Here is a 25802-nt window from a genome sequence, read left to right on the forward strand (position 1 = left end):
GTTAATTTCACATTGTTCTTATCAGTTCCTGAATATAGGCAAAATTAATGATATGCTTATTTTTGGATGCAAGTATATGTACTAAATGTTAAATTAATTGATATATTTCTTTAACTACGTGTCAACAATCTTGAGTTTTTACCATACATGAAATAGAAATTCAATAAGAATTCATTGACTGTAACTTGTATTAAATTCTTGAATTTTAAATAAACATCTTATGTTAAGACAAGATTGTGTTGTTTAGAAGTAAATGGAAAAGAACAGAGTAATAGCTTTGCACCCATATTATCATTCTGCTTTCTCAATAATGCAAATACCTACTTACATAGTGGAAAATAAATGCACACACGTATGAAATTGTTTCTTGTGATAACTTTATGGATGACAATTTAATTAGTAAATTGCCTATAACTTGATTACTTATGATAATTTCATTTAAAGTCACTTAAAGTCTGGTTTTTGATTTTATTAAAAAAAATTATCTACTTAATGAATCCATCAAATAAATGATGTATTCTTATCTATTTTTGAAAAATAATAAGTTTATATAGACTTTATTATTATTATTATTATTATTTATATGATAAAATTTATAATATTTACAGATTATTATAAAAAATAGCAACAATAACAAATGTAACTACAGTCGACCCCCGTATAAGATCATTGATTATTCCGTTTTATATGAATTCCATGTTGTACGAGTCACTTTAATTTTACAAATATGTGTACCGGGCTGTGAAACGGCTCATGTATTTGTAAAATTTAAGTGACTCGTACAACATGGAATTCATATAAAACGGAATAATCAATGATCTTATACGGGGGTCGACTGTACTAACTGTACAAGACAGAATTATATTAGAAAATTTCACCAATAAAGAAAAACATTCATCAATCATCAAAAGGAATGTAGATAATTACAGTCTAATACAGGGGTCGCCAAACTTTTTTAACCGTCGACCCTCAACAACTTTCCAAAACCTCACATTGACCCCCACCGTAAAGTTTTACTACAAGTGCAACAGGAAAAAAAAAAAAACGAAAGAAAGAGAAATGATTTTACTATGTATTTCCTTTAATTTGACATACTTTAGATTTATTTGTAACTGACAATCAGTGAGACTGGTGAGCTTGATGTTCCTTTGGAAGATTAGCAATATTTGGGTCAAAATTTATTAGCTTTAGTGTTAAATTGCCTCAAAGTTCCACATTTAACTTATTTCTCTGTTTGGTTAAGATGGAATTAACATGGCTAAAACCAGCTTCAACCATGTATGAACTTGGAAATGCCAACAAAAAAGGGTTTACAATATCACAAAGTTTGGTGTATTTTTTTGTTATGTTTACATTCGTCCAGAAATTGCTTAAAGTTAAATTTTTGAAAAGTGTTTTTGCTTCAAGGTCTTCTAATAATTCTATAAGTTCATCTTGCAGGTTGATGTCAATGTTTCCGATCTGAGCGGAAAATGGTGCCATAATCCATTCTGGGATATCGAAATTTTCTAAATCTGCAAAATGCACTTTAAAATCATCGCTCAATTTTTGAAGATGATTTGTATATATTTCCAAGTCTTCATCTATTATTTGCAATTTTCTTAGATTTGGAAAGTACTGAAAATCTTTACGTAACAATGAAGATTTAAACAAGTTTAATTTAACTTCGAAGCCTAAAAGAATTGTCCGAGCTTGAATAATTGTGACATCTTCACCTTGGAGCCTTGTTTGAATGTCATTGAATTTTACAAATAAGTCTGCTAAGTAAAAAATGTGGTTCTTAAGTTTTTGTCGTTCATCACTCAGAACAGAATTTATTTCAGTAAGAAATTCTATCGTAGAATCAAATAACTCAATGAGCCTTTGTAAACATGCACCTCTAGACAACCATCTGACTTCGGTGTGTAAAAGTAACTGGTTTGTTAATTCGTCATTTTTCTCACAAAGTTTGGAAAACAATCTCGATTTAAGAGGATGGGCTCTAATTTGATTAATAAATTTAATACAAAACTATAAAGCACTATGCAAATCTGGACTGAGATATTTTGCTACAAGGTGGTTTCTATGCAACACACAGTGAACAGTACGTATTCCAAGGACTTTTTCTTTAAGAAAAGTTGCAAAATCTCGGTAACGGCCTACCATAGCAGGTGCACCATCTGTGGCTACTGCTATTATATTGTTAACTGGAATGTCGTATTTATTCAAATATTATTCTAAATTCCAATATATTGTCAGACCTTTTCCATCACATTCAAGATATTTAGCAAATAAAAATTCATCAATGATTTGACATTTACTTTTACTAAAATATCTGACATAAGCAATAAGAAGAGAAGAAACACCAAAAACAAACTCATCACGTTGAATAGAAAATTTGCAATTTTTGAGCTCTGAAACTACTATATTTTCGACGTTTTCAGCCATTTCGTCAATATGCCATTTTACTAAATTCGCACTTAATGGTAAGCACTTTAAATTATCAACAGAGTCTTTTTTCATTACATTTTCAATGACATCTTTAATTACAAGTACTGTACAACTATATCATCTGCAGTTGTGTGTGGTTTTCCCTTTTTTGCTATATTGAGCAAAATCTTGTATGAAGCGATTAAGCCTCTTTCAACATCAATTATAGAAGAAGCAGACGGCTTCATAAAACTTTTTATATTTAGTCGTGTTGCAAATTTTCTTTTAAGTGTTTTAAAAATATCAAGATCTTTATCCTTTTTATCAGAATGAACTCTCTCAAGATGGCCTTTCATTTTATCTGGTTTCATCGCATCATTTATAAGTTTTCTCACACACAAGACACATAGGTATTGTTTCATTTGTTGGAGAAGGAATAAATCCAAACTTTAAATAATCCAATGAATATTGTTGACATTTTTTTTTTTTTTAGAAACTGAAGCTGCTATTGCAGAATTAGGATTCTATAAATAATAAAAAAAATGAAGTTACATTGTATCAAGGCAAACAAAAGTAACTACAATTTTCTAACTGAGTTTAGCTTGCCACTGCTTCATCAATCCTAGCTTTTTTGGATATTTAAATCCAATAAACGAGGCGTTGCTGCTTTAGGCGTATACTTTTTTTTCTTTTAACAAATAGATACACAGCCAAAAACCGCAGTGCGTAGTTTATTGGATCTAAAAATAACAACGCAAGCCCGTTACCGCCCTTGACCAAAGTGGGACTCAACGCCCGTGCTGGAGTCTGATTCTAGCAAACAAAATTCGTTAAAAAAAAAAAACCGATTATTTAGCTTTCTATGCCAGTATTTTTATCGAATAAAATTTGCTTACCTTCTATAAACCTTTGTCTTGACCTCTTCAAGTTTCATAGTTATATACAAAATCTTCTAATTGGTTTACAACAGTTAATTTGGTCTACCCCATTGAGAGATAGTAGTAATAAAAAATCTTTTTTTCTAATTGCTTCATTCCAGGAACCCTGACTTTTCAGAATGTAATTTTGAAAATTAAGCAGCCATTAAGGGGCAGCTAGTGAGCAGTGGTTGGGTCACTAGTGAAGCTGTAGCAACCGAAACTTGGTTAGAAACTTGTAGTAGTTACTTTTATTCGCTTTATAGAACACTTTACAGCATTTACATGGAATACTAAAATTAAATGAACAGCATCTAAAAACAACTATAGAATTGCTAGTCAGCATACTGAGAATACAAGCTTATGAATGCTATGAATGCTTGACGTGCTATGTAAGTAAGAACCAGAGCATGGACTCAGCAATTTCTGTCCATCCTGTGCAACTTGATCCGTAGCCATTTTACATGTTGACAGGTATCTGTACTATTAAATTCATTGAAACAATAATATGTATAGTTAAATTTGTGATTTTTAGTTTCAATTTTTCCATCTACCCCCCAATCGACTCCTTAGCCACATTGACTCCCCCAATTGACCCCCTAGCCACATCGACCCCACCAATAATGTTACATCGACCCCTAGGGGTCAATATCGACCACTTTGGCAACCCATGGTCTAATAAATTAATGTGTGTTATATTAGAATCTGTAGAGAGCAGGGAACGAAAGTTCTACACAGTTATAACTGTGAGAATCCACTCTGTAGCAGTCCATGCTTTTCCATGCACTCTTGCAATGGTGCCATAACAAATAAGCAAACAATGCTGGCAATGTTGGAGTGCTAGTAGCAAGACAAGTAGCAGTTGCTGTTCATGCAAATTTGCATACCAGCCAATGGTATGAAAAGAGACAGAGTTCTGTAGCAAGACTTCCACCTATCTCTGGATGGTGGACAAAGTTTTTGATAAGATGAATTTTATAAAAAAAAGTATAAATGTTAATAATGAGTAAAATTGTCATTAAGTCCAACCCTACTGAAGATACACATAACCCCCTTTATCTCCCCACCCCCTTGGCCTTTAACCAAAAAATTTAATAGCATCAATGCCCCTCATATACAAGCCAAAGTGCCAAATTTTGTTACTTAATCTTTACCCTATCCTGAGATATTAAGTGAAATAGATGCCAACATACAAACAGAATTTTTTTGCCCTTTTTTTTATTAGTCTTAAAACATGGAGATTTGCAAAAAACTCAATCAAATTTGACACAGTTCCAATACTTTCCCTTGTTATGTATACATAACGGCCAGGAAAGTAAAAAAAATTGAATTAATTAATTAATATATTGTTATTAACTCACCAAAAACAAAATAAAATACCTGAAAAATATTGCAAAGTAGATTCTTAATTTAATATTTTTATTAAAAACTATAAAAAACTATTTATGTAAAAAATTTTAATCATTTAAATATATTTACCATCTCTCACGTTTTCATTATAACTTGGAAGAGATTCCATGTGTGTTAAATAATAGCCATTGTCTTGATACGAATTATAGTGATTGTTGTTTGATACGTGGCCTTTAGGATATCTTCGATTTGCATTTTGATAACTATTAGTATAATCTTGGTAATTCAGTTGTTGAGGTACATTTCCATTATACACATCGTAATAATCTTTCCATTGATTTGGATAGGCTCCGTGATTATTATTATTATTATTATTATTACTGTTCTTGTTACTGTTTGCCGCAAGAAAATTACTGTATTTATGATTGAAAAAATGTGGAGTATCTTGTGCTGAAAGAATAAAGATATAAAAACATTTGATGTTATGTTTTAACTGTTTTTTAAAAATGTAGCATTCTATATTAAAAAGAGATTTTAATTTTTATAATAATTTATAGGAAATATTACTTTTATTGTGATTACGTATAAACATTCAGTTATTCTCCATCAATATTTTTTCTCTGTATAAATGAACCTTTAGTTAATAGCATTGACTAGTATGTAATAATTCGATTAATAATTTTAATTTTGTAAGAATTGTACACATAAGTTTCTAATTCAGTAATAAAAAAATATTATAAATTAGTTTGACTTTGATTATAAATTATAAAACACATTGTTAAATCATATTCCATCACATGTTGAGATATATTCTTGTATTTTTCTTGTAATATTAATTAATTTGATCCATTTCTGACATTTGTAACGGAAATATCACTTTAGTGCAAGACCTACTTAAAACGGTGAATTTTATTTCAGATGAATTACTATTACTTAATAATAATAATTAATAAATCAAGTTATTAAAAAAACAAGCATTAAAAAATGTAAATGTCCTTTTATAGTCACAATCAATAAATTTCTACCATCAGTAGTCACATTTTATTTACCTCACTTAATGTTATTGGTCATAACTGTAGTTAAGTCCTAAAGTGATTACAATAAGCAGATTCTATTGTAGAACATGTTTTCTAGTAATTATAACAATAAGCTGACCATTTTTTGGTATATTTTCAGAACCAATACACAAATGTTAAAATATGGCTGACCAGACTGAATTTCCAATCAATGTTTCTCTTATAATATTGGTTTTCTAATCATTATACACTTAAAAGTTTATTCCATAAAAATTGATATTATTAAGTAAAGAAAAAAGGTTTAAAAAAAATAACAATTTATCAACAGTTTTTAATTAAGTTAAGTGATTAAATAGTTTTCCAATGCTAGCTAACCAAACAACAGCAAGTTTTGCACTATACTGGACCAACATTTACCAACATTGTCTCAAAATTATTTTCTTGGATAACAATAGTCATTAAAAAGAAACCACCACTAAGAAAAAATAGTAAAACATTTACAATACTAAATTTAAAAGATTGTTCATTATGAGATTAAACCAAAAACAGGTAAAACTACTTCAAATTTATCATTAAAACCTGTTTGAAATCAAAACTTTTTATCCATACTAGTTATTTTTAAAAATATTACAAATGCTTCCAGATAAATATTTTTTAGAATATTGAAAATGTAGAATAAGTGAAGCTTAAATAATTGATTTATAAACAGAGTTTATTTTGTGCTTGACAATAATGTTTTGGAAAAAGCATTAACTACTTTCCATAACATTGTGATAAAAACCTAATTTTTGTCATTCACCTATATTTATAAAATCTTTGACATTAGTTATCATCTTTGTTTTCTTCTTATTGCAGTTTTATATTGCATAAATCTTTTAGATAATTTAATATTTGATTACAGTCACAACAACACTGACTAATCACTAAACCTTCTTCACTTCCCAGTCATGATTAATAGAACAGATAAAAGATTAGAGTTGTGTGCAAATAAGATTGTGCCAACATCAAAAAAAGATTATCAAAGCAAGGATAAAACACATTATTAAATCATAGTTTATCACATTACACAGATAAAAAAATCTTTTGGTGTCTTCATTTTAACTTTGGATTGAAATACAAGTTTATTGTATTTTTCTTGTAATATTAATTAATTTGATCCATTTCTGATGTTTTGATATTGTGTTTAATAATAAGGATAAATTTAATTGTTGACATCTGTTAGATCATTAACATGTATCTGGTATATTCATTTAACTACAAATATTTACAATATAAAGTAGTTGTGTGTATCATTTCATGGTGTTCTTATTCTAAATTAATAAAACTATTGATGTCTTACTGGGCAAAATGAATGTTTTGATAATAAATGAACACAGCAGATAATGTGTCATTAATAGTTATTATCTATTGTCATAATATTTTATAGAATGTTCTTTTCAGTCAACACATGGAATATATTTTCTTAATTTGATTTTGGTATAAAACAAATCACTTAGCACAATTTTGTTGCAAAATAAAAAATAAATACCATTATTTATTGGAAATTAGTAAAATACTAGATGAATCAGTGATAAGGTAATATACATAGGCTATTTTTTTTTCAATCTCTGATGGTCCATAAAAAAAAAAGGCAAGAGTAAATAACAAAATAAATTTATTACCAAAAGTTAGGTGCAAACATGGTTACTTCTTGACATAATCACCGTGAAAATTGAGGCATTTGTCATATCTGTGGAAGAGCTTTCTCATCTCCTCTTCATAGAATGTTGTTGTCAATGACTCAAGATGGGCCCTGATGTTTTGAAAATTGTCATTAGTCTCAAACCTCTGCCCTCCTGACCACTTTTTCTGTTCAGAAAAGAGGTGGAAGTCACTCGGCACCAAATCAGGGCTATATGCTGGGTGTTTAAAGGTGATGAAGACTTCCACCCAGCTTGAAACTTTTTAATGTGTGAAGACTTCAGACTTTCAAGGGGATGAAAAAGCTCATCCACAGATATGACAAATACCTCAATCTTCACGGTGATTATGTCAAAAAGTAACCATGTTTGTACCTAACTTTTGGTAATAAGTTCATTTTATTATTTACACTTGTCTTTGTTTTATGGACCATCGAAGTTGAAAAAACCACCCTCGTATAATGTTTTTAAAATAACAAATCATTACTTTAAATATTAAAGTGACTTTTATAATTTTTATTGAATAATTCTGGAATTTAAGTTCAATTATAATAAATAGAAATTTTTTATTTAATTTTGTAAGATCATTTTGGTTAAATTGACAAACTGATATAAATATTTACTAAAAGTAACTTGGTTAAATTAGTGGCTAAGTTCAATGAAGTATACAGTTGACCCCCTATAACATGGGTTCCTACAGTTCGGATTCCTATATGACGGCAAAAAAATTGCAACGGTATCCGTACAAACATGGTAAAAAAAACTCCTATAATTCGGTAAAACATCATTGGGCAGCCGAACTACTTTCCGCCGTCCAGTGCCATGCTACGGAGAGTTTAGGTGGGTTAATTGAGTTTACTATCGTCTGTACAGTATGTAAATTAGGTACCGTAAGTCTAATACAGCACTAATTTTATACATTTCTTGTGAAAGAAACATTTCTTATTCAACAGCCATAAAAATTATTTCTATTAATGATGTCTCCAAAGTTCAACGAAGTTTTCGCAGAAAAATAATTAATCAGAAATCGTGGCCGCCGTTTAGTGCGCTGCTCTGTGACAAAAACAAGCTTAAGCAATGGCGATGTCGAACGGTGCACACTCGGTAAGTAATCCTACAATTTTTGTTTATAGCATAGTTTATACGAATTATTCCCAAAAAAATATACGTGTTTTGGAAATGTTGAGTCAAATTAGTCTAGGAATTGATTAATTTTATGGAAGAAAACCTTTCAAACAGCTGTAGTCTGTAAACTTCACAAGTGTCGGGCTGTGATTGGCAAGGTCTCCTAAAACATCAATTTCATAAAAAAACGGAACGTATCTACCGTTTTATGGGGGGGGTCAACTGTATATTCTTATTAAGTTTATTTTCTATTGTTAACAATTTTGCAAATTGTTATATAGTTATTAATAGACTGGCTTACCATTTTCAAGTTGGTAATTGTCATTCCATTGCATGTTTTCCTGTCTTTGTGCAGGATATTCATATTCAGAAGTCCTGTGTAATGAAGCTTGTCCATTAATCTGTACAGGCTGTGCAAGTTTTGATGATTCCGTTACAACTGTCGAAATTTGTTTAACTTCTTTAGATTGCTCTTTTGAGTTTGAATAGGAGTCAGACTTAGAAATTCCTATAAAAAACAAATCACCATCATATCAAAATTAGAATGAACAAATTATAATGCATAAAAATACATTCAAAATACATGATCTTGTGAAATGAATGTTACCATTTTAAATTACTGTAAATATTTTCTGAAAAGTATGTGATGTACATCAATCAGGAAAGTAACCATTCAAGTTTCATGTCCCATCTGCATTCAAATGTTTTGTCATCTGAAAAGCACTGTAAACAAAAATGGAAACTATGACAGAGAAGGCATTGTGTTCTGCAGTTTGCAAAGTCGGAATCACTCGTCATTGTGCAATGTGAGAAATCTGCAGGAGCCTTAGTGTTGTAATTATCATGGGAAGAGTAATAATGGATCTTCCATAGTGAGTGTAGGAAGACTGACTATTGATCAGATGTGTGCTGTGTGACAAGTAATGCACACACAAAAATTGTAATGGGTAGGATGTGAAAGTTGGACAGTTTTTCAATGATTTAATGTACTGTACATTACAAGGTTGTCAGATAATAATTAACACAATTACAATAATTAAAAATGGTAGCATTCTTTTTGGAAGGCCTTGTATATTGAATATATGTAATCTCAAAACATAAAAATATAAAATAGTTTAGTATTACCAGAGTTAGGACAATGTAAATCACTACTTTCATCACTGCCATCAGGACACTGTGGAATTCCATCACACACATTATATATGGCAATACAGTCACTGCTGTTCTGGCAACGAAACTGATAATGGCGACACTGAACATCTTAAAAGTCAAGAAAGTTTATTAATTAAAAAAAATAAATAAAATAAAAATGTTCATGTACAAATAAAACTATGTAATAAACTGTAATAACAAAACTCCTTTTACAGTTTAAGTAACAAAAGAATATAAAATATAACAACTTACAAATTGCAGATGAGTAAATTATATAATAACAAAAGTGTCTCTTTAACCAGTTAACTTATATTGTACCAGTTATACAGGGTGTATCAAAATGACGTTTTAAAAATTGGGGATTGCAGAGGATGAAATTTTGAACGTTTTGATATAAGGAACTGATAGTTGGAAATGTGATATAAAATTATTACAGCACTACTCTCACTTCCTCAGCAGTTTACTTACAATTATAATCAAATACCAAACAATTTGCTAAGCTTATTATTTATTTACTGTTCAAACATTTTCAGCCTACTTCTAATAGGCCATCCTCAAGACATTACCGTTCTACAATCGAATACAAAACTTTCAAATAAATTTTAAATTTAAACTTTTAACATATTTTTAAACATCTTTACAATAAATTGTAAACTATTAAATACTTAACTAAAAATNTCTGGTATAATTTTGTCATAAGACAATTGTGATTTTACACAAATAAGGCAAAGAATCCATATTAGCTGCATTTATCAAAAATGCAGGAAAAGAAATTATGCATAAAACTACCCCATCATTCTCTATTTTTGAAAAATACACCATTGTAACACTTATCATGATGGTGCCCCTTTCAACTGTAAAAAGAACAGATACAATCAACATGAAAATTGAAAAATGGAACAAATCTATTTGTATAACATTTTAAGGACCCAAATCACATTCAATTTTACTAAACTTGGCTTTACAGATATCGTTATAGCAGTATTTATTCTTTCAGTAATGCATGAATCATTCTTAAGACCAGGGATGGCAACCTTTATCTATATAAGGGCCACATTTCAAAACTTTTACACTGATTTGGGCTGCATACAAGAGAAAAGAAGGGGAAAAAGTTGGTAAATCACAATTATTTATTCATATATAGCATAAGTGTATGTAATTTAGCTTCTGGAACTGATGTAAATGTAATATATTGGAAATATTTGGTTAAATATTAGTCACTGCTAGTTTTAAATTAGTTTTGATGTATCTGTTAGCCGGTTTCTTGTTTTAATTTTTACTAAATTCATTGTGGAAAAACTATTCACATACATAAGTTGTAAAAATAATGTTTGAATTTTTGCTGCATACTTCCTTAAGCTGGGAAATTGATATATTTATTCATATTTTATGCAACATGGCCACAAAAAATATTACTGCGGGCCGCAGGTTGCCCATCCCTGCTTAAGACAATGAAAATAATGATCAATGACCCAAATGATTGCCGGATTTTCAGGCTACTTTAAGCTACTTTACCACTAATATTAATAATAGTAGTGGTAAAGTAGCCTGAAAATCTGGCAAACCGTTGGGCTTATAGCTATATATATATGTATGTATGTATGTAATGATCAATGCCATTTATCAATAATATTTATTTCAAATAAAATGTTCTTGGATTGAAATATTGATTAATACATTTTTTTCTTGACCTTGTTGACTATATAACCTGATTCCTATAACAAATGTATATAAATCATATGATTTATACTATCTGAGAATTTAGCTGCATCATTTTTAAAAGAAGTTGATTTTGTCTTTACAACAACACTGTCAATGACATCAACAATAAACTATTGTTACACCAAGACAATCAATATCATTATTGACTATTAACATATTCACACAACTGATCTTTACATTTTTATTGTATATGATTTATTTCTTAAATTTTAGCAATATCTGATAGTCATTGTATTTAAAATCATTAACTTATTAAAACTCTGTAATTAATATATTTTGCAAATGGAAGCTTTGATTGCAATTAATATTAAATACAGAGGCTCAATATTTAATGTAAAGTATGTCAATCAAAATTGAGATTATTTTGTATATATTCTGAAATTCTTATAGAATGGCAATTCAGTCTGTATTTAGAACAAATTTAGAGTTAATAAATAGACTAGAAATAATAATGAGAATAATCAAGCAATATTTGATTACTTTATTTAGTATTTCTATTAATTGACTTATTTCAAAAAAGTAAATAAGTTAAAGTGTCAATAAAGATGTAGATAACAGATTCCACTGCATTTAGTTTAAAAATTATTAAAGCTGATTATAGACAATGACTAACCTACTTGAATATCAAATTCTCTAATATTTAAATTAGATATCACAGAAATTTTAAAAAATTAATAACTCAAACTATTTACAATAAGATGATGTGGTTTTCACAGAAATGCTTAGAAAGAAGTGAAATTTTTTATATGTAATAAAAATTTTAGTACCAAAATAGTTAATTTCTTGCCATAGATGACATTTGATAAGATTACATAATTTGTGTAGTTGTTAAAGATCTTGCACTAAGAACATTTTTTTTATTCTTATTTTGACAAATTTACAAATGCTACAGCACCATCTATGGCAAGAAATTTAACTATTTTGGTACTAAAAGTTTTATTGCATCTAAAAAATCCTGCTTTTTTTCTAAGCATTTCTGTGAAAACCACATCATCTTACTGTAAATAGTTTGTGAGTTATTAATTTTTCAAAATTTCTGTGACTTTTGAATCACCCTGTAAAAGTAAATACTATATTTTAATTTCAAAGTTAATTATATTTCAATTCAAGAACAAAATTTTAAACTACAAAAATGTAATAAAGATAATATATCAATTTCAAACTCTTTTTCAAAAGGTTAAACGAGAAAATAATAATAATATTTAGAATTAAAACTAGAAAAAACTAACTACACAACTGAAGAAAACAATAAAATTTGCTATCAAAATATGAATTTATATACAAATTTAACAACTATTTCAAAAAATAAATAAATAAATAAATAAATAGATTAAACAAAATATACAACAACAACAGAGTTTCTCTGAATTACAATTTAACATAGCTTTAAAATATCAACTAGAAAAATCCAACCATGTTTATGTTCTTTAAATCCTTTAAGAATGCCTTTGATTCATTTTTATTAAAAAGAACAAGAAATTGTAAAGTGAAGAAGATAAATTAGATAAAATATTTTTAGTGCAGTATATTTTACATTATTTTAATAAGTAACTAAGAATAACAACTTATTCATATATGTCACACAAAACTAGTTCATATAAAAATATTTTAAACAGATCAATAGCAATTACTTTTATTTCTTTCTATCTGAAATTTTAATGTTTTGATCTTAGAAAGTAACAAAAAATAAAAAGATAAAAGAGTAAATACTGATTTTAATCTATTTTCACTTTAACAATATAAATTTAAAATTAATATTCTATGTATCTTAACTAACTTAAGATTTGTTGATTTTTATTTATCGGCCAATTGTAAAAATTTGAAATCTTTTATGGCTTCTGTTTATAGTACAGATCATATACAAAATTATAATTATTATGGTTTTTGCTACCTTGCACAACGTTAGAAACTTCTTGTGACTTAACGGCGGCAGCGGCAGTAGGTTTTGTTGTAACATTTGTTGCCGCCGGATGACTTGTGGGTTGAGAATTTGTCGGCGCAATGGCTTCTGGAGGTTTGTTTGTGGAAAGTAAATGCAAATGAGATAATTCATTCTCATGTTTCTCTTGTATACTCCATTGATTCAAGTCGTGCGAATGTCTGTTGGCATGGAGAATGGAACTTGTATAAAATGTATGCTGAGTAAACATGCAACGGAAGTCATTGTGGGATCCACAATCAAATAGATAGCAGCTTTTATTAGCCTATAAATATTAATGTAATATTTAGATTACTATTATAATTTAAATCAAGATACATTATATGCAGATAAAGAATAAATGCTAAAATAATAGATACTAAAATAAAAATGTTAAGATTAGAATTTATTGAAATTATCCAATTATCTGAACTTGCGTATGTTTTGTTTATAAATAATTTTCATTCCAAGAATATTTTTATGAACTACTTATCTAGTTATTCTAAATTTAAAAGAAATGGCAACATTTCCTTCTTTTTAATATTATAGAAAAATAATTTAAATTATAATTTATTAAATTTATAATTAACACTTAAAAATATATAAGGTACTAATTAAATCTAATGTCTAATTAACATATTTCTATAAAGAAATTATAACTAAATCATATCAGTTATGAAATTAAGTTAGTCTGGTATAATTTTGTCATAAGACAATTGTGATTTTACACAAATAAGGCAAAGAATCCATATTAGCTGCATTTATCAAAAATGCAGGAAAAGAAATTATGCATAAAACTACCCCATCATTCTCTATTTTTGAAAAATACACCATTGTAACACTTATCATGATGGTGCCCCTTTCAACTGTAAAAAGAACAGATACAATCAACATGAAAATTGAAAAATGGAACAAATCTATTTGTATAACATTTTAAGGACCCAAATCACATTCAATTTTACTAAACTTGGCTTTACAGATATCGTTATAGCAGTATTTATTCTTTCAGTAATGCATGAATCATTCTTAAGACCAGGGATGGCAACCTTTATCTATATAAGGGCCACATTTCAAAACTTTTACACTGATTTGGGCTGCATACAAGAGAAAAGAAGGGGAAAAAGTTGGTAAATCACAATTATTTATTCATATATAGCATAAGTGTATGTAATTTAGCTTCTGGAACTGATGTAAATGTAATATATTGGAAATATTTGGTTAAATATTAGTCACTGCTAGTTTTAAATTAGTTTTGATGTATCTGTTAGCCGGTTTCTTGTTTTAATTTTTACTAAATTCATTGTGGAAAAACTATTCACATACATAAGTTGTAAAAATAATGTTTGAATTTTTGCTGCATACTTCCTTAAGCTGGGAAATTGATATATTTATTCATATTTTATGCAACATGGCCACAAAAAATATTACTGCGGGCCGCAGGTTGCCCATCCCTGCTTAAGACAATGAAAATAATGATCAATGACCCAAATGATTGCCGGATTTTCAGGCTACTTTAAGCTACTTTACCACTAATATTAATAATAGTAGTGGTAAAGTAGCCTGAAAATCTGGCAAACCGTTGGGCTTATAGCTATATATATATGTATGTATGTATGTAATGATCAATGCCATTTATCAATAATATTTATTTCAAATAAAATGTTCTTGGATTGAAATATTGATTAATACATTTTTTTCTTGACCTTGTTGACTATATAACCTGATTCCTATAACAAATGTATATAAATCATATGATTTATACTATCTGAGAATTTAGCTGCATCATTTTTAAAAGAAGTTGATTTTGTCTTTACAACAACACTGTCAATGACATCAACAATAAACTATTGTTACACCAAGACAATCAATATCATTATTGACTATTAACATATTCACACAACTGATCTTTACATTTTTATTGTATATGATTTATTTCTTAAATTTTAGCAATATCTGATAGTCATTGTATTTAAAATCATTAACTTATTAAAACTCTGTAATTAATATATTTTGCAAATGGAAGCTTTGATTGCAATTAATATTAAATACAGAGGCTCAATATTTAATGTAAAGTATGTCAATCAAAATTGAGATTATTTTGTATATATTCTGAAATTCTTATAGAATGGCAATTCAGTCTGTATTTAGAACAAATTTAGAGTTAATAAATAGACTAGAAATAATAATGAGAATAATCAAGCAATATTTGATTACTTTATTTAGTATTTCTATTAATTGACTTATTTCAAAAAAGTAAATAAGTTAAAGTGTCAATAAAGATGTAGATAACAGATTCCACTGCATTTAGTTTAAAAATTATTAAAGCTGATTATAGACAATGACTAACCTACTTGAATATCAAATTCTCTAATATTTAAATTAGATATTGGTTAAAATCTAATAATAAAAAATTCAACTTTCATTCTATAAAGTACAATCTTCTAATATGGCAATTTCGTGACATTGTCAATAAAGAGGTCAAGCATTAATCATTTGCTAAATTATACAGTTATTAATTCCCTGTACATTTAATAATTAGAATAATTTGCCACAATAGCAATATTGTCAATTCTTAACTTAAATAATTGAACAATTTTAATTAATTAGGGAAATTTAGAAATGCATTAAAAGAATATTCGTAACAAGACTAGAATCCATAACCCCAGTTTAATATGCAATCCAAATGTTTTGAGTCAAATTTTTTTGTATTAAATAATAATGGCAGGTTTGAATTCAACTCCACGCCATTCCTTTTTCAGAATTCCAAATTTACATAAATTAATTTGAATTATTTACCATCAAATTACCAACAGATGGTGACATGTCTAATTATTCTAATTATTAATTAAATTTATAGCCAATCAATAATCCAGTAGTTTGGGAAATGATTAACATTCAGTTTAATAATATATAGGTGCCGATATAGATTTTCTATTACAAGAGCGGTCAAGAAGAATCGATTAAATATCAGACAAAAATTCTACATTCGGAGAACATTTTGTTTCAATTTAACAAAAACAATTTCAAATAAATTTAATGTGATTGTTATTAAATTTCTTTACAATTTAAATTATTTTAGGTAGCAAAAGAAATTTTTCATTTTTCATAATTTACAACATTTACTGCTACCATAATTTATCAATTTTATGGATATTTTAATTAAAAATACATTTCTCTTTCTTTAAAACATAGTAATGCAGTAATATTGTGATTTATATATAAGTTTTACTTATTTGAACTATCCTTATCCTCAGAACGTATTGCTAATGTTTCAATGTCTTTCCCAACTTACAACTTTAAGAATTTCTTAAACATCTTACAGTTTTAAATTTTTAAAAAAGTTTTACATACATTTTCTATGATTTGATTGCAAACTTAAAAAGTAAGTGTTTAACTATGAAGTGCCAACAAGGAACCAAACCGGATGTTGACTATAGAACAATCTTATTTCATTATACATTGTTTATTACCTCACAGTAATAAACAACAGAAAACGGTAGAAAAACAAATTGTAATGCTTTCAATGTCCAGAATTATCATTTAAATAAAAAATATTCTCAAAATAATTATTCAAAAAATATAGTAATTTTGACTTTAAAATATTATAAAGATGAAAAAAGCCATATTCAATATTGCATCATTAGTACCATTTCAATTATTTTCTATTTCTTTTCTACAATTTTCTGAATAAATTTAAGATTTTTCATTTTAATAATTAAATGTGATTAAAAAATCATTATTTACAAACAAAATATGAATAAAAAAACAAGGTTTTAAATAAATTACAATCTGTAAAGATCAGAAACAGATTTAATAATTAATTGGAGCATTTGCCACATCTTTGGAAAGCAAAGTAACAAAGACTCAAAATTTAAATACAGTTAAAGTTACAATAAAAACTCAAGTTAAATACATTCTAAAACTTATTGCATACATATTATAGTCCTAATAAGTAAAAAATTATTAAAACATAAAAACTTATTATTCCTTCCAGCTAGAAATGCTGTACAAATTGATACTACAGATATCTTTCATTTGTTTCCAGCAAAGTCGATATATGCTTAAAGCAAACGTTTTCGGCCTCTTTCAGGAGCCATCGTCGTGCTATTATCGAAGATTTTTTTAGCCAAACTTTTTTTATATGGGACACATTTTTGAAACAACAACATTCTNGATTTTATCTATTAACTTAAAGTTCTGCATGGAATCTACAATGTACATACTGTTGTTTGTTTACATTTCCTGTATTTTATTTCCTTGGTAGTGCTTATAGCAGAGCCAAGGTATGCATTTATGCCTCCGTAAATAAATTGAATTGAATTGAATTGACCCTATGCATACCAAATCCCTTTGAAGCCTGTGGTCCCTGATTGGAACACTATATCCACGAACTAGGTCTTTTTTGTACCCATGTCTTGCAGCAATGTCTTCTTCAAGGAACTTAGACACCTAGAAGACATTGCCACAAGACATGGGTACAAAAAAGACCTAATTCGTTATTTGGCTCGTGACTTCTATAGGCAACACATCACTACAGACCAGGGGTACCAACATGGATCCTGAACAAGACCCTAATGCAAAACACACAGTCAGAGTACAACAAAAACTTGCATTCCTTATATAGGGAAATTGCACAAAGAAGGGCACCAAACTGGCATACAGAAGAACATAAACAACACACTCATTACTGAGGAATGCAAAGGACACACCGGATAATTTTAGAGCACCAGGATGTATAGTGTCTCAATCAGGGACCACAGGTTCTACAGGGATTTGGTATATATACAGTTGACCAAACATTCTGTACAGAAAAGAATCATTGAACACAAATATGACATTGGGAAAAGAAGGCCATCAACCTATGCCACGAACCCTGAAGTGCAGGCTGACTTACAAAACACCAGCCTTATAAGAAATTCGTTCCAGACAGACCACATCTGGGCCCTGGAAACCCTGGAGATATACAAAGTTAGCAGGTCGGGAAAGTGTATTAATCTATATATATATATAAAAGCTACTGAAGTGTATATCAATTTTAATATATGCAAATACAGAATATGTATTAAACATTCGGTATTATGAATAATATGGAAATGTGATGTATAGTTTGTTAGAAATCAAGAACAAAAAGTATTCAAATTTTCTTACTATTAAAATTTATGTCATTTCAATAGTATTGCCAGCTATTTGTTTCTTTATAAACTCATATTTAATCTGTTTCTTTTATTTTTGTGTGTAAATCTGACAATTTGCTACTTTGGCAGATAGAATACTCAAGCACTTAAACTAGCAGAATAAAGAGACATATTGCAACTATTGTAGTGAACAATTGTAGTTTTGTGGTGTCAAGGTGCTTGTAACATCTTATATGTCAATGCAANGTAATTATCTTAATCTTCACTATCGTTACTTTTTGCCCACAAATAAAAACCCAGCGAAGCAGGTCCTTGCAGCTAGTAGAAATAATAAAATCATTTCTGATTTTGGCTCACTGGTGGCAGAATGGATAAAACCACCAAACACCAGTAGTCAGTTGTGGGTTTGCACCTGCCTTAAGAAGTTTACTGAATTTTATTTGTCTCTCTAATACCCAAATAGGGTGCATTTTCCATAGAAAGTCTTCCCAGGAGGCCTCTCCCCTTGGCAGCTTGGCCACAGGTAGTGTTGCCTTACACTATCAAACCTAACCAAACCAAAGTCATTTATAATTTCTGTTTAAAATTTCTAAAAGTTTAAATTTTAGAAATTTTAAACAGTAAATGATTTAATAATTTTAATTAGTAAATAAAAAAAAACCATTGCTTTTAAAAATAAACATTTATTTTACCTAATGTTTTCAAGTGCTCTCATATCCACCAAGCTGTGACAAGGCCCCTATAAATGGAAGCGCTCAAAACCAATAGGTAAAATATGTTTTTGTTCTAGAAAGCAGTATTTATGTACTTTTGTGCACAAGAAATAAGAATTACAAAGAGTAGAGAATGAGACAGTCAAAGATTACACTAACCAAAATCAATTGCCAATGTTTAAAAACAAGCAGAACTAAAATTAACACTAAACCCCCAAGTCAAGCGGGTGGCAACATTTTCTATATGGAAAATCCACACTGCATTCTGTAAAACTGCCGAATTTATCAGCAAATCGACCGGATTGACTGGCAGAGAATCGATGAAGAAAACACAATAAAATCTATCAAAATAACAGGTTTTGTATTATAATTAAAACAAAATGGTTGTTATTCAGTAACATTTAGAAACTAAGGGAAAACTGCACTAGGTAGCCCCTAATGTGAAAAGGTCAGGTTTTAACACATATCAGTCTACTGCCTATTCTACACGCTTCGCATGTAGGCGCGTGCCCCCACACCACTAAAATTATATAACATCAAATGGTCAAGCAGGCTACTTGAAGCTGGCATGGTCACACGGGCTAAACAATTAAATGCCAGTCTCTGAAGTACCACCATTAAGGCTACCCAGACACACTTCTACCAAAACTAATTATGCGCTTACTAATATTACAGCATTTTCAACCCCTCTCCGGTCGTCTTCAGCACATTAAATCAGCTTCACTAAACGAGCGACATTTCATTTTAAATTACAGTAAGACCCACTTAGCACGGGAAATGCGTACCTAGACGACAAAGTGCAAAACAAAACAGTGTTAAATGAGGTCATTTTAACATAGAGTAAATAGAGATAGGGGAACACGCAACCGAAAATAAAAAAATGTTACTTTGATTTTAAATTATTTTTATAAATAATATATGTTAAATAACACATAAACATATGCACACAGAAATGTATAATAACATATTAATAGTTCATTTTTTGTGACAAAGGTCCCGACTTTTCTGAAATTCTTGTTTTTTTGCAATAAAGTCGTAAACTTTCATTTGCTGCTTTTTTCTTTCCTTAAGCAAATGTTGGTAGCAGAAGATCGCATCCAAAACGCCTCATTTTTCTTTTGCACTCCTTTCAAAATCTAGATTGTTCACTACAATTTGATCAATGATTTCGGTTATCGTTACAAAACTTTTACTAAGGAAATCTGTAGAGAAATTTTTTGGGTTCTTCGTTTTCAGAATCTCTATTTTCCAGTTCCTACGTGGATTTCTTGTTCTGCCAGTTCTTGAAGGTTGTCGTTGACAAGACTCTCACCAGAAACCTGCATTAACTCCTCAATATCCTGCTTGTCTACATCTCCTAGTCTTGCTGTATCGATTAGGTTGAGGTTGGTCAACCTAATGATACAGCGATAGGCTCTTCTCGTCGAGAATTCTTGGATACCTTCAACCATAAATTCTTCCACACTTCTCCTGCATCAGTTAATTCTTGCCAAGCGAAGCCGATATTGCCTATGGCATTCACGATGTTATATTTTTTCAAAAATTGCACCAAACAAACATATATTTAAAGAAAGTACACATTTTTGCCACCTTTTTCTGACTAGTTTGTGTTCGTAAATAATCGTATTATGTATGAATCAATAAAATGCCACGACAATTTAAATCAGTGTAAATTTTGAGCTTTTTTTTAGGCTTCGAGCAGATGGCATTATATCGAATCAGTGTTAAGCGAGGCAGCATTAAGTGGGGTCTTACTGTATTGGCCACAGCATCAAGTTTTGTTCATTTTTGTATTATGTTACAAAAAACGATGTTTTTACTCATAATGCTATAAAGATATACTAAATTCTTTACTAATCGTTTCCATAAAAACCACATCAGAAGTATAACGGCAAATCTGAAATTCAAATATTTACCATTATTTATATTAAGCTAACGATAAGTGCACGTGGGGCAGATAACACACGAGTCAAAGACAGAGTATTTGGCGACCGGAGCATCGGCCATTCACCCAGAAGACAAGGGGGTTCCGTTTCGTCTTTTGAACAAACAAGGGTAGAACGTTTCTCCATCAATAAAAACCAGTCTCGAAGATTTTTCCCAGATACAAACACAACCGTAAGATCGCAGCTCCGAATGGGGCAACCGAGCCCGCGGGATTAAAAAACTCGAAGGAACCAAAGGTCCGACGCGGACCCTTTGCAAGACATAGAGTACGCACATGCCGCATCACGCATCCGGTTCCTTTAACTTTTTACTCCGGCGGGAAGTGTCCACGGCAGTGACGAGGTCCCGACTACCCCGGTCCGGAGGGGTAGTCGTACCGAATCCGTACCAAAATAACGTTAATTTTATGGGCGTAGAAATCACTACAGGCTCCAAACTACCGTTTTCTCTGGCTCTCCTCCCCCAGACGCCCCGTCGACGATACATTAGGGTTTATTATTACTATACGCAAGGTATTAATCTCCATTTTAATAAATAAACGTAGGTATAAGAACGCGTACCTTTTCTTTATAGACGGCGACGTTACATCGATTGACACGATAACACCAATATAAACAATCTTCGTTGGTGGGTAATTCGGTTTCGTTCAAATACTTCGCACCTAAGGCTCTCGAGTCCTGAGTTCGAATGATGGTGTTGTCGTTAACACGGTAAAAATTCATAATATTTTCTTTATCGTTCTTTAAAGACGAAAATCTCTTGCTCTTGGCCTCTTCGCCGCCAAGCACGGACGTCGATAACAGATTTACCGCTATAATTAACGTCATACACAGTTCCGACGATTGCATGCTTACCGTCGATATATACATTTTTCGACTAATTTAAAAAAGATTCCGGTAAAATATATTTGTTCTTACAAAACACGAACATTTAACGTGGAGTTTGTAAACATCTCCCGCCGAACGCGTAAGAACTCATCGCTTTCAACTTCCCACTGTCGTCCCAAATGCGTTATTTTACACCGCCGTCTCCGGTTGGCCGGCACGCCGTTACGTCCTTCCAAACTAACCAATCGCGCCTCGTTTAATAAAAGTCCGTGTCCATTTCGAAACGAATTAGCCATTTAATATTCCTGGATAAATATAAATATTGGACTTTGATCGTTTTTTAATTTTAATAATTAATTAATATATTTTAATACTAATAACGGGCGAGAAGCGTACGAATTACGTAAAATAATAATATATTTTTAAGACGTACGACGTAATTCGTTGGGGTAAGTGTGTCGGGAAGGGCGATTGGACGATCGATGGTGGCGATTTTGTTTTCCTCCAATAACGCGGTGATATTTACGGTAAACACGGACGAGATCGGAGTGTGTTCGAGTGCTGCCAGTGACGAGAACGAAGAAGGCGGATGTCCTCTCGAGTTCAACGGAGGTCGTTCCCTTTTTGTGGCCGAGGTTAGTTTGTCGACAGACAAAAGTCGTCTCGCTTCTTGTCAACGGAAATCATTCAGCACGCAGAAGAAAAGGTAAGTTACTCGCCACGCTCCTCTTCCCAATTCCACGCCAATCGAGAATTAAATCTTTTTCGTTTCTCTTTAAATATCTGTAGAAAACAGTTTGTTACTTTAACTTTTGTTCCCGATACAAGACGTAACTCGGTACAAGTTATTTCCATATAAATTCGTAATTTTCTAAATATTTTTGCTTTACAGACAAGAATTTATCCTTAAAATCATTTTTTAGTCCCAATAATATGTATACAATACGTTGCAATACATGTATATAAGAGTTTTGTAGTAATCTGTTAAATTGATGTTATTCTATATGTGAATGAATAGTAGTCGGTTATAACTCACTACCACTCTCGTGACTAAAATGCAGTTTCGCTACATTAATTTTGACTTTTGGATATTCTTGTTTTAACTTATGCCGAATTTTTATTTAAGTAACTTCTATATACGAGTACTTAATTTAACTTTTTTCTAAAGTGCGGTTCGGTACTTGTTTTACGTTTCTCGTAAAATAATAAGTTTACCGTTTGCGTATCCGTAATTAAAAATGCCTAATTCCTTATTTGTTTAGTAATCGTGTTTTAATGCTTAAAAAAATATTTTTCTTTTCTTATGGCCCCGTGCTTTCGTTGGGTACGATTCCGAGAATTATATTTCTAAAGTCGTTCCTTTCCGAGATAATTCTAAATATTTGGAAAAATTATAAATTTTTTTGTTCTAGTATATGAGAAAATACATTTCTGAAGTTAACGATAGAGTAGAAAATTCTAAACCAATTGAAATTGTTGTCGAATATGATTAAAAGACAAAATTCCAAATTTCCATAACTCCAAATGGTCTTTTTTCTGTCTCCTTCGTGTCGATTCTCTTGCTAAAGCTTTTTGTTCTAAATTAGTTCAAAGTTTATTTTTTAGTATTTTTAAAATTTTAAATTTTAATTAAATTAAATGTACAGTAGATGCTCAATTCTGTTCATAAATGGGTATAGTAGGTAATTGAATAATGTAAAAATAATAAAAATGGATGTAAATCGCTAGTACGTGTATAATGTGACAATATTTTATGTGATTCTTGCCATGTTTATGACGAGCGTAAAAAAACTTTGAAAAATAATTTGAAATTTTCAATGCTCGTCATAAAATTTAATAATTTGACTTTGTTTCTCGCTATTTGATGCATATTTTATATGATACCATAACCTCTCTTAATTTTGTAATTCTGACAGATGTGTCTCGAATGGAATTTAATGTTTTGTTTCATAGATTAAGTCGGATCGAATAATTGGTTAAGAATAAAATATAATGGACGATATTGTAGAGGATTTAATTCTATGAATGGTTTTTGTGTGAGTAATATGTTAAATATGAGACTTGTCTATCAAATAACCTATTGTAAGACTGAATAATGCTAATTATTTTTAGTCCATTATCACAGATATAAATATTTCTTAATTAAAAAAGTATTTAAATTTATGCTAACAAAAAAAGAAAATGCATTTGTTTTATAGTATTATCCAACTGAGCCTGTAAGAAATGACTGGTATAAAAAATTGACAAAAAGTAGTCAAAATTAGAGTTGTGGAAATTTTCTTTATCAATATGCTAAGAGTTTAATTAAATGTTATCGTATTTGATGTGTTGGAGAAATATCATAAAAAATTTGGCGGGGGGAGTTATTTTTGTCGAGATTGCGATGCGGATGGCATAATTCCGTTCCTATTCCACATTCTGGTTACCGACGTCGAGATGCAACCGATTTACATTGTGCCAAACTTCAAAGGTTAGTTGCATTTGTAGAGCGTTGCATGACAAGAAAACTTATACAAAAGCGAGACAATGCTTAAGATGATACAACGTAAAAGAACTCTGACAAGATATAACAAATTTCTAAGACCAAATCTGTTTCTTGTAATTTCTTTTGTTATGTATATTAAAGGTTTTTTTTAAATTTTGGAGAAAAATTATATAAAATGTGCAGAGAAATGTTCTAAATGAAAGTTACCATATTATTCTATTTTTATTTAGTATGTCTTAAATATTACTATTTCTTAATGTTTTTACAAATGTAAAAGAAGAAATGTATGTTGATCTGGGATCAGATCAAGAGATTTTAGGACTTTAAAATCAAAAAATCAAAAATTATAAAATTAAGGTATTTTAACTTTTAATATAAAGCAATGAACTCTTGTATGCATACTTTTTTCTTTTACTTAATAATTACATAAAATAAAATTTAGACATGATTATTTAGATTTTTATCACTGTGAATTATAATTTTTTTTTGTAATTTAATGTCTGACTTTTTATTATTTTTGCATTTAATCAATGAGTGTGTAATTTTTAATTCCAAGTCTTACAATTATTCCAAGTTTTTCTGTTACAAAATCTTGTTTCTGCACTTTACTTCAAAACATTAAAAAACTCAATATCTGTCTTGTTATTTTATCTGGGTTTAAAGTATATTATCTGTCTATATATATATATAAAAATGGACGTGTGTGTGTCTATATTTCACTTTTCCGCCAAAACTACACATCACACATGAATGGTGTTTGTATGTGGTAGTAGCCCCAAGTCTCCATTTGTGCACCAGGGTGGTTGTGTCTCGATAGCTATAAGGGTGCGGGAGATATGGGGCTGAAAGTGGTTTTCTATTTCGAATGTTATGTTTGAATTTGTTCGAATTTAATTCGAACAATATTCGAATTTAATTTAAACATAAAATTCGAATATTGGTTCGATTATAGAATGATTGTAAACGTTCCAGAAACGTTAAAAATAGTTCGTTTGACTGGACGTAAAAATTCTCTAATTAGTCCGGAAACAGGGGACTTAATTCTTGCATTCTGTGAAAACGGGTAAGATTGGCTATAATGTAATTGTCTTAATCTTCACTATCGTTACTTTTTGCCCAGCGAAGCGGGTCCTTGCAGCTAGATTCTAGATTACTTAGAAAAACAGTCTTTTATATATATAAAAAAAACTATATTACATACAAATGTACGAACAAATAAAAACCCAGCGAAGCAGGTCCTTTCAGCTAGTATATATATAAAAATGGACGTGTGTGTCCCTATATTTCACTTTTTCTCCAAAACTACACATCGCACGTGAATGGTGTTTGTATGTGGTGGTAGCCCCAAGTCTCCATTCGTGCATAGGGGTGGTTGCGTCTCGATAGCTATAAGGGTGCGGGAGATAT

General features: G+C 30.0%; 1 protein-coding gene and 1 long non-coding RNA gene across 3 annotated transcripts in view; one reads left to right on the forward strand and one right to left on the reverse strand.

The window, feature by feature from the left end:
• Positions 1–22133, reverse strand: part of LOC111634583 (protein kinase 4-like) — a 40894-nt gene extending 18761 nt beyond the window's left edge. The window contains exons 1-5 of one of the 2 annotated variants that reach the window (XM_023379391.1): positions 21644–22133; positions 13262–13574; positions 9622–9756; positions 8798–9004; positions 4806–5126 (exon numbers count right to left, since the gene is read on the reverse strand). In XM_023379391.1, the coding sequence (XP_023235159.1) occupies positions 4806–5126; positions 8798–9004; positions 9622–9756; positions 13262–13574; positions 21644–21952 (1285 nt within the window). In that variant the 5' untranslated portion in view covers positions 21953–22133. The remainder of the gene's footprint in view (positions 1–4805; positions 5127–8797; positions 9005–9621; positions 9757–13261; positions 13575–21643) is intronic. The other variant, XM_023379392.1, reaches the window with a different exon arrangement.
• Positions 22134–22203: 70 nt separating this feature from the next.
• LOC111634588 overlaps positions 22204–25802 on the forward strand; it is a 14514-nt gene continuing 10915 nt past the window's right edge. The window contains exon 1 of the long non-coding RNA XR_002758247.1: positions 22204–22616. This is a non-coding gene — a long non-coding RNA (uncharacterized LOC111634588). The remainder of the gene's footprint in view (positions 22617–25802) is intronic.

Source organism: Centruroides sculpturatus, unplaced genomic scaffold (genome assembly GCF_000671375.1).
Source record: "Centruroides sculpturatus isolate CEXI.00-Female unplaced genomic scaffold, Cexi_2.0 scaffold825, whole genome shotgun sequence".
Lineage (NCBI taxonomy): Eukaryota > Metazoa > Arthropoda > Arachnida > Scorpiones > Buthidae > Centruroides > Centruroides sculpturatus.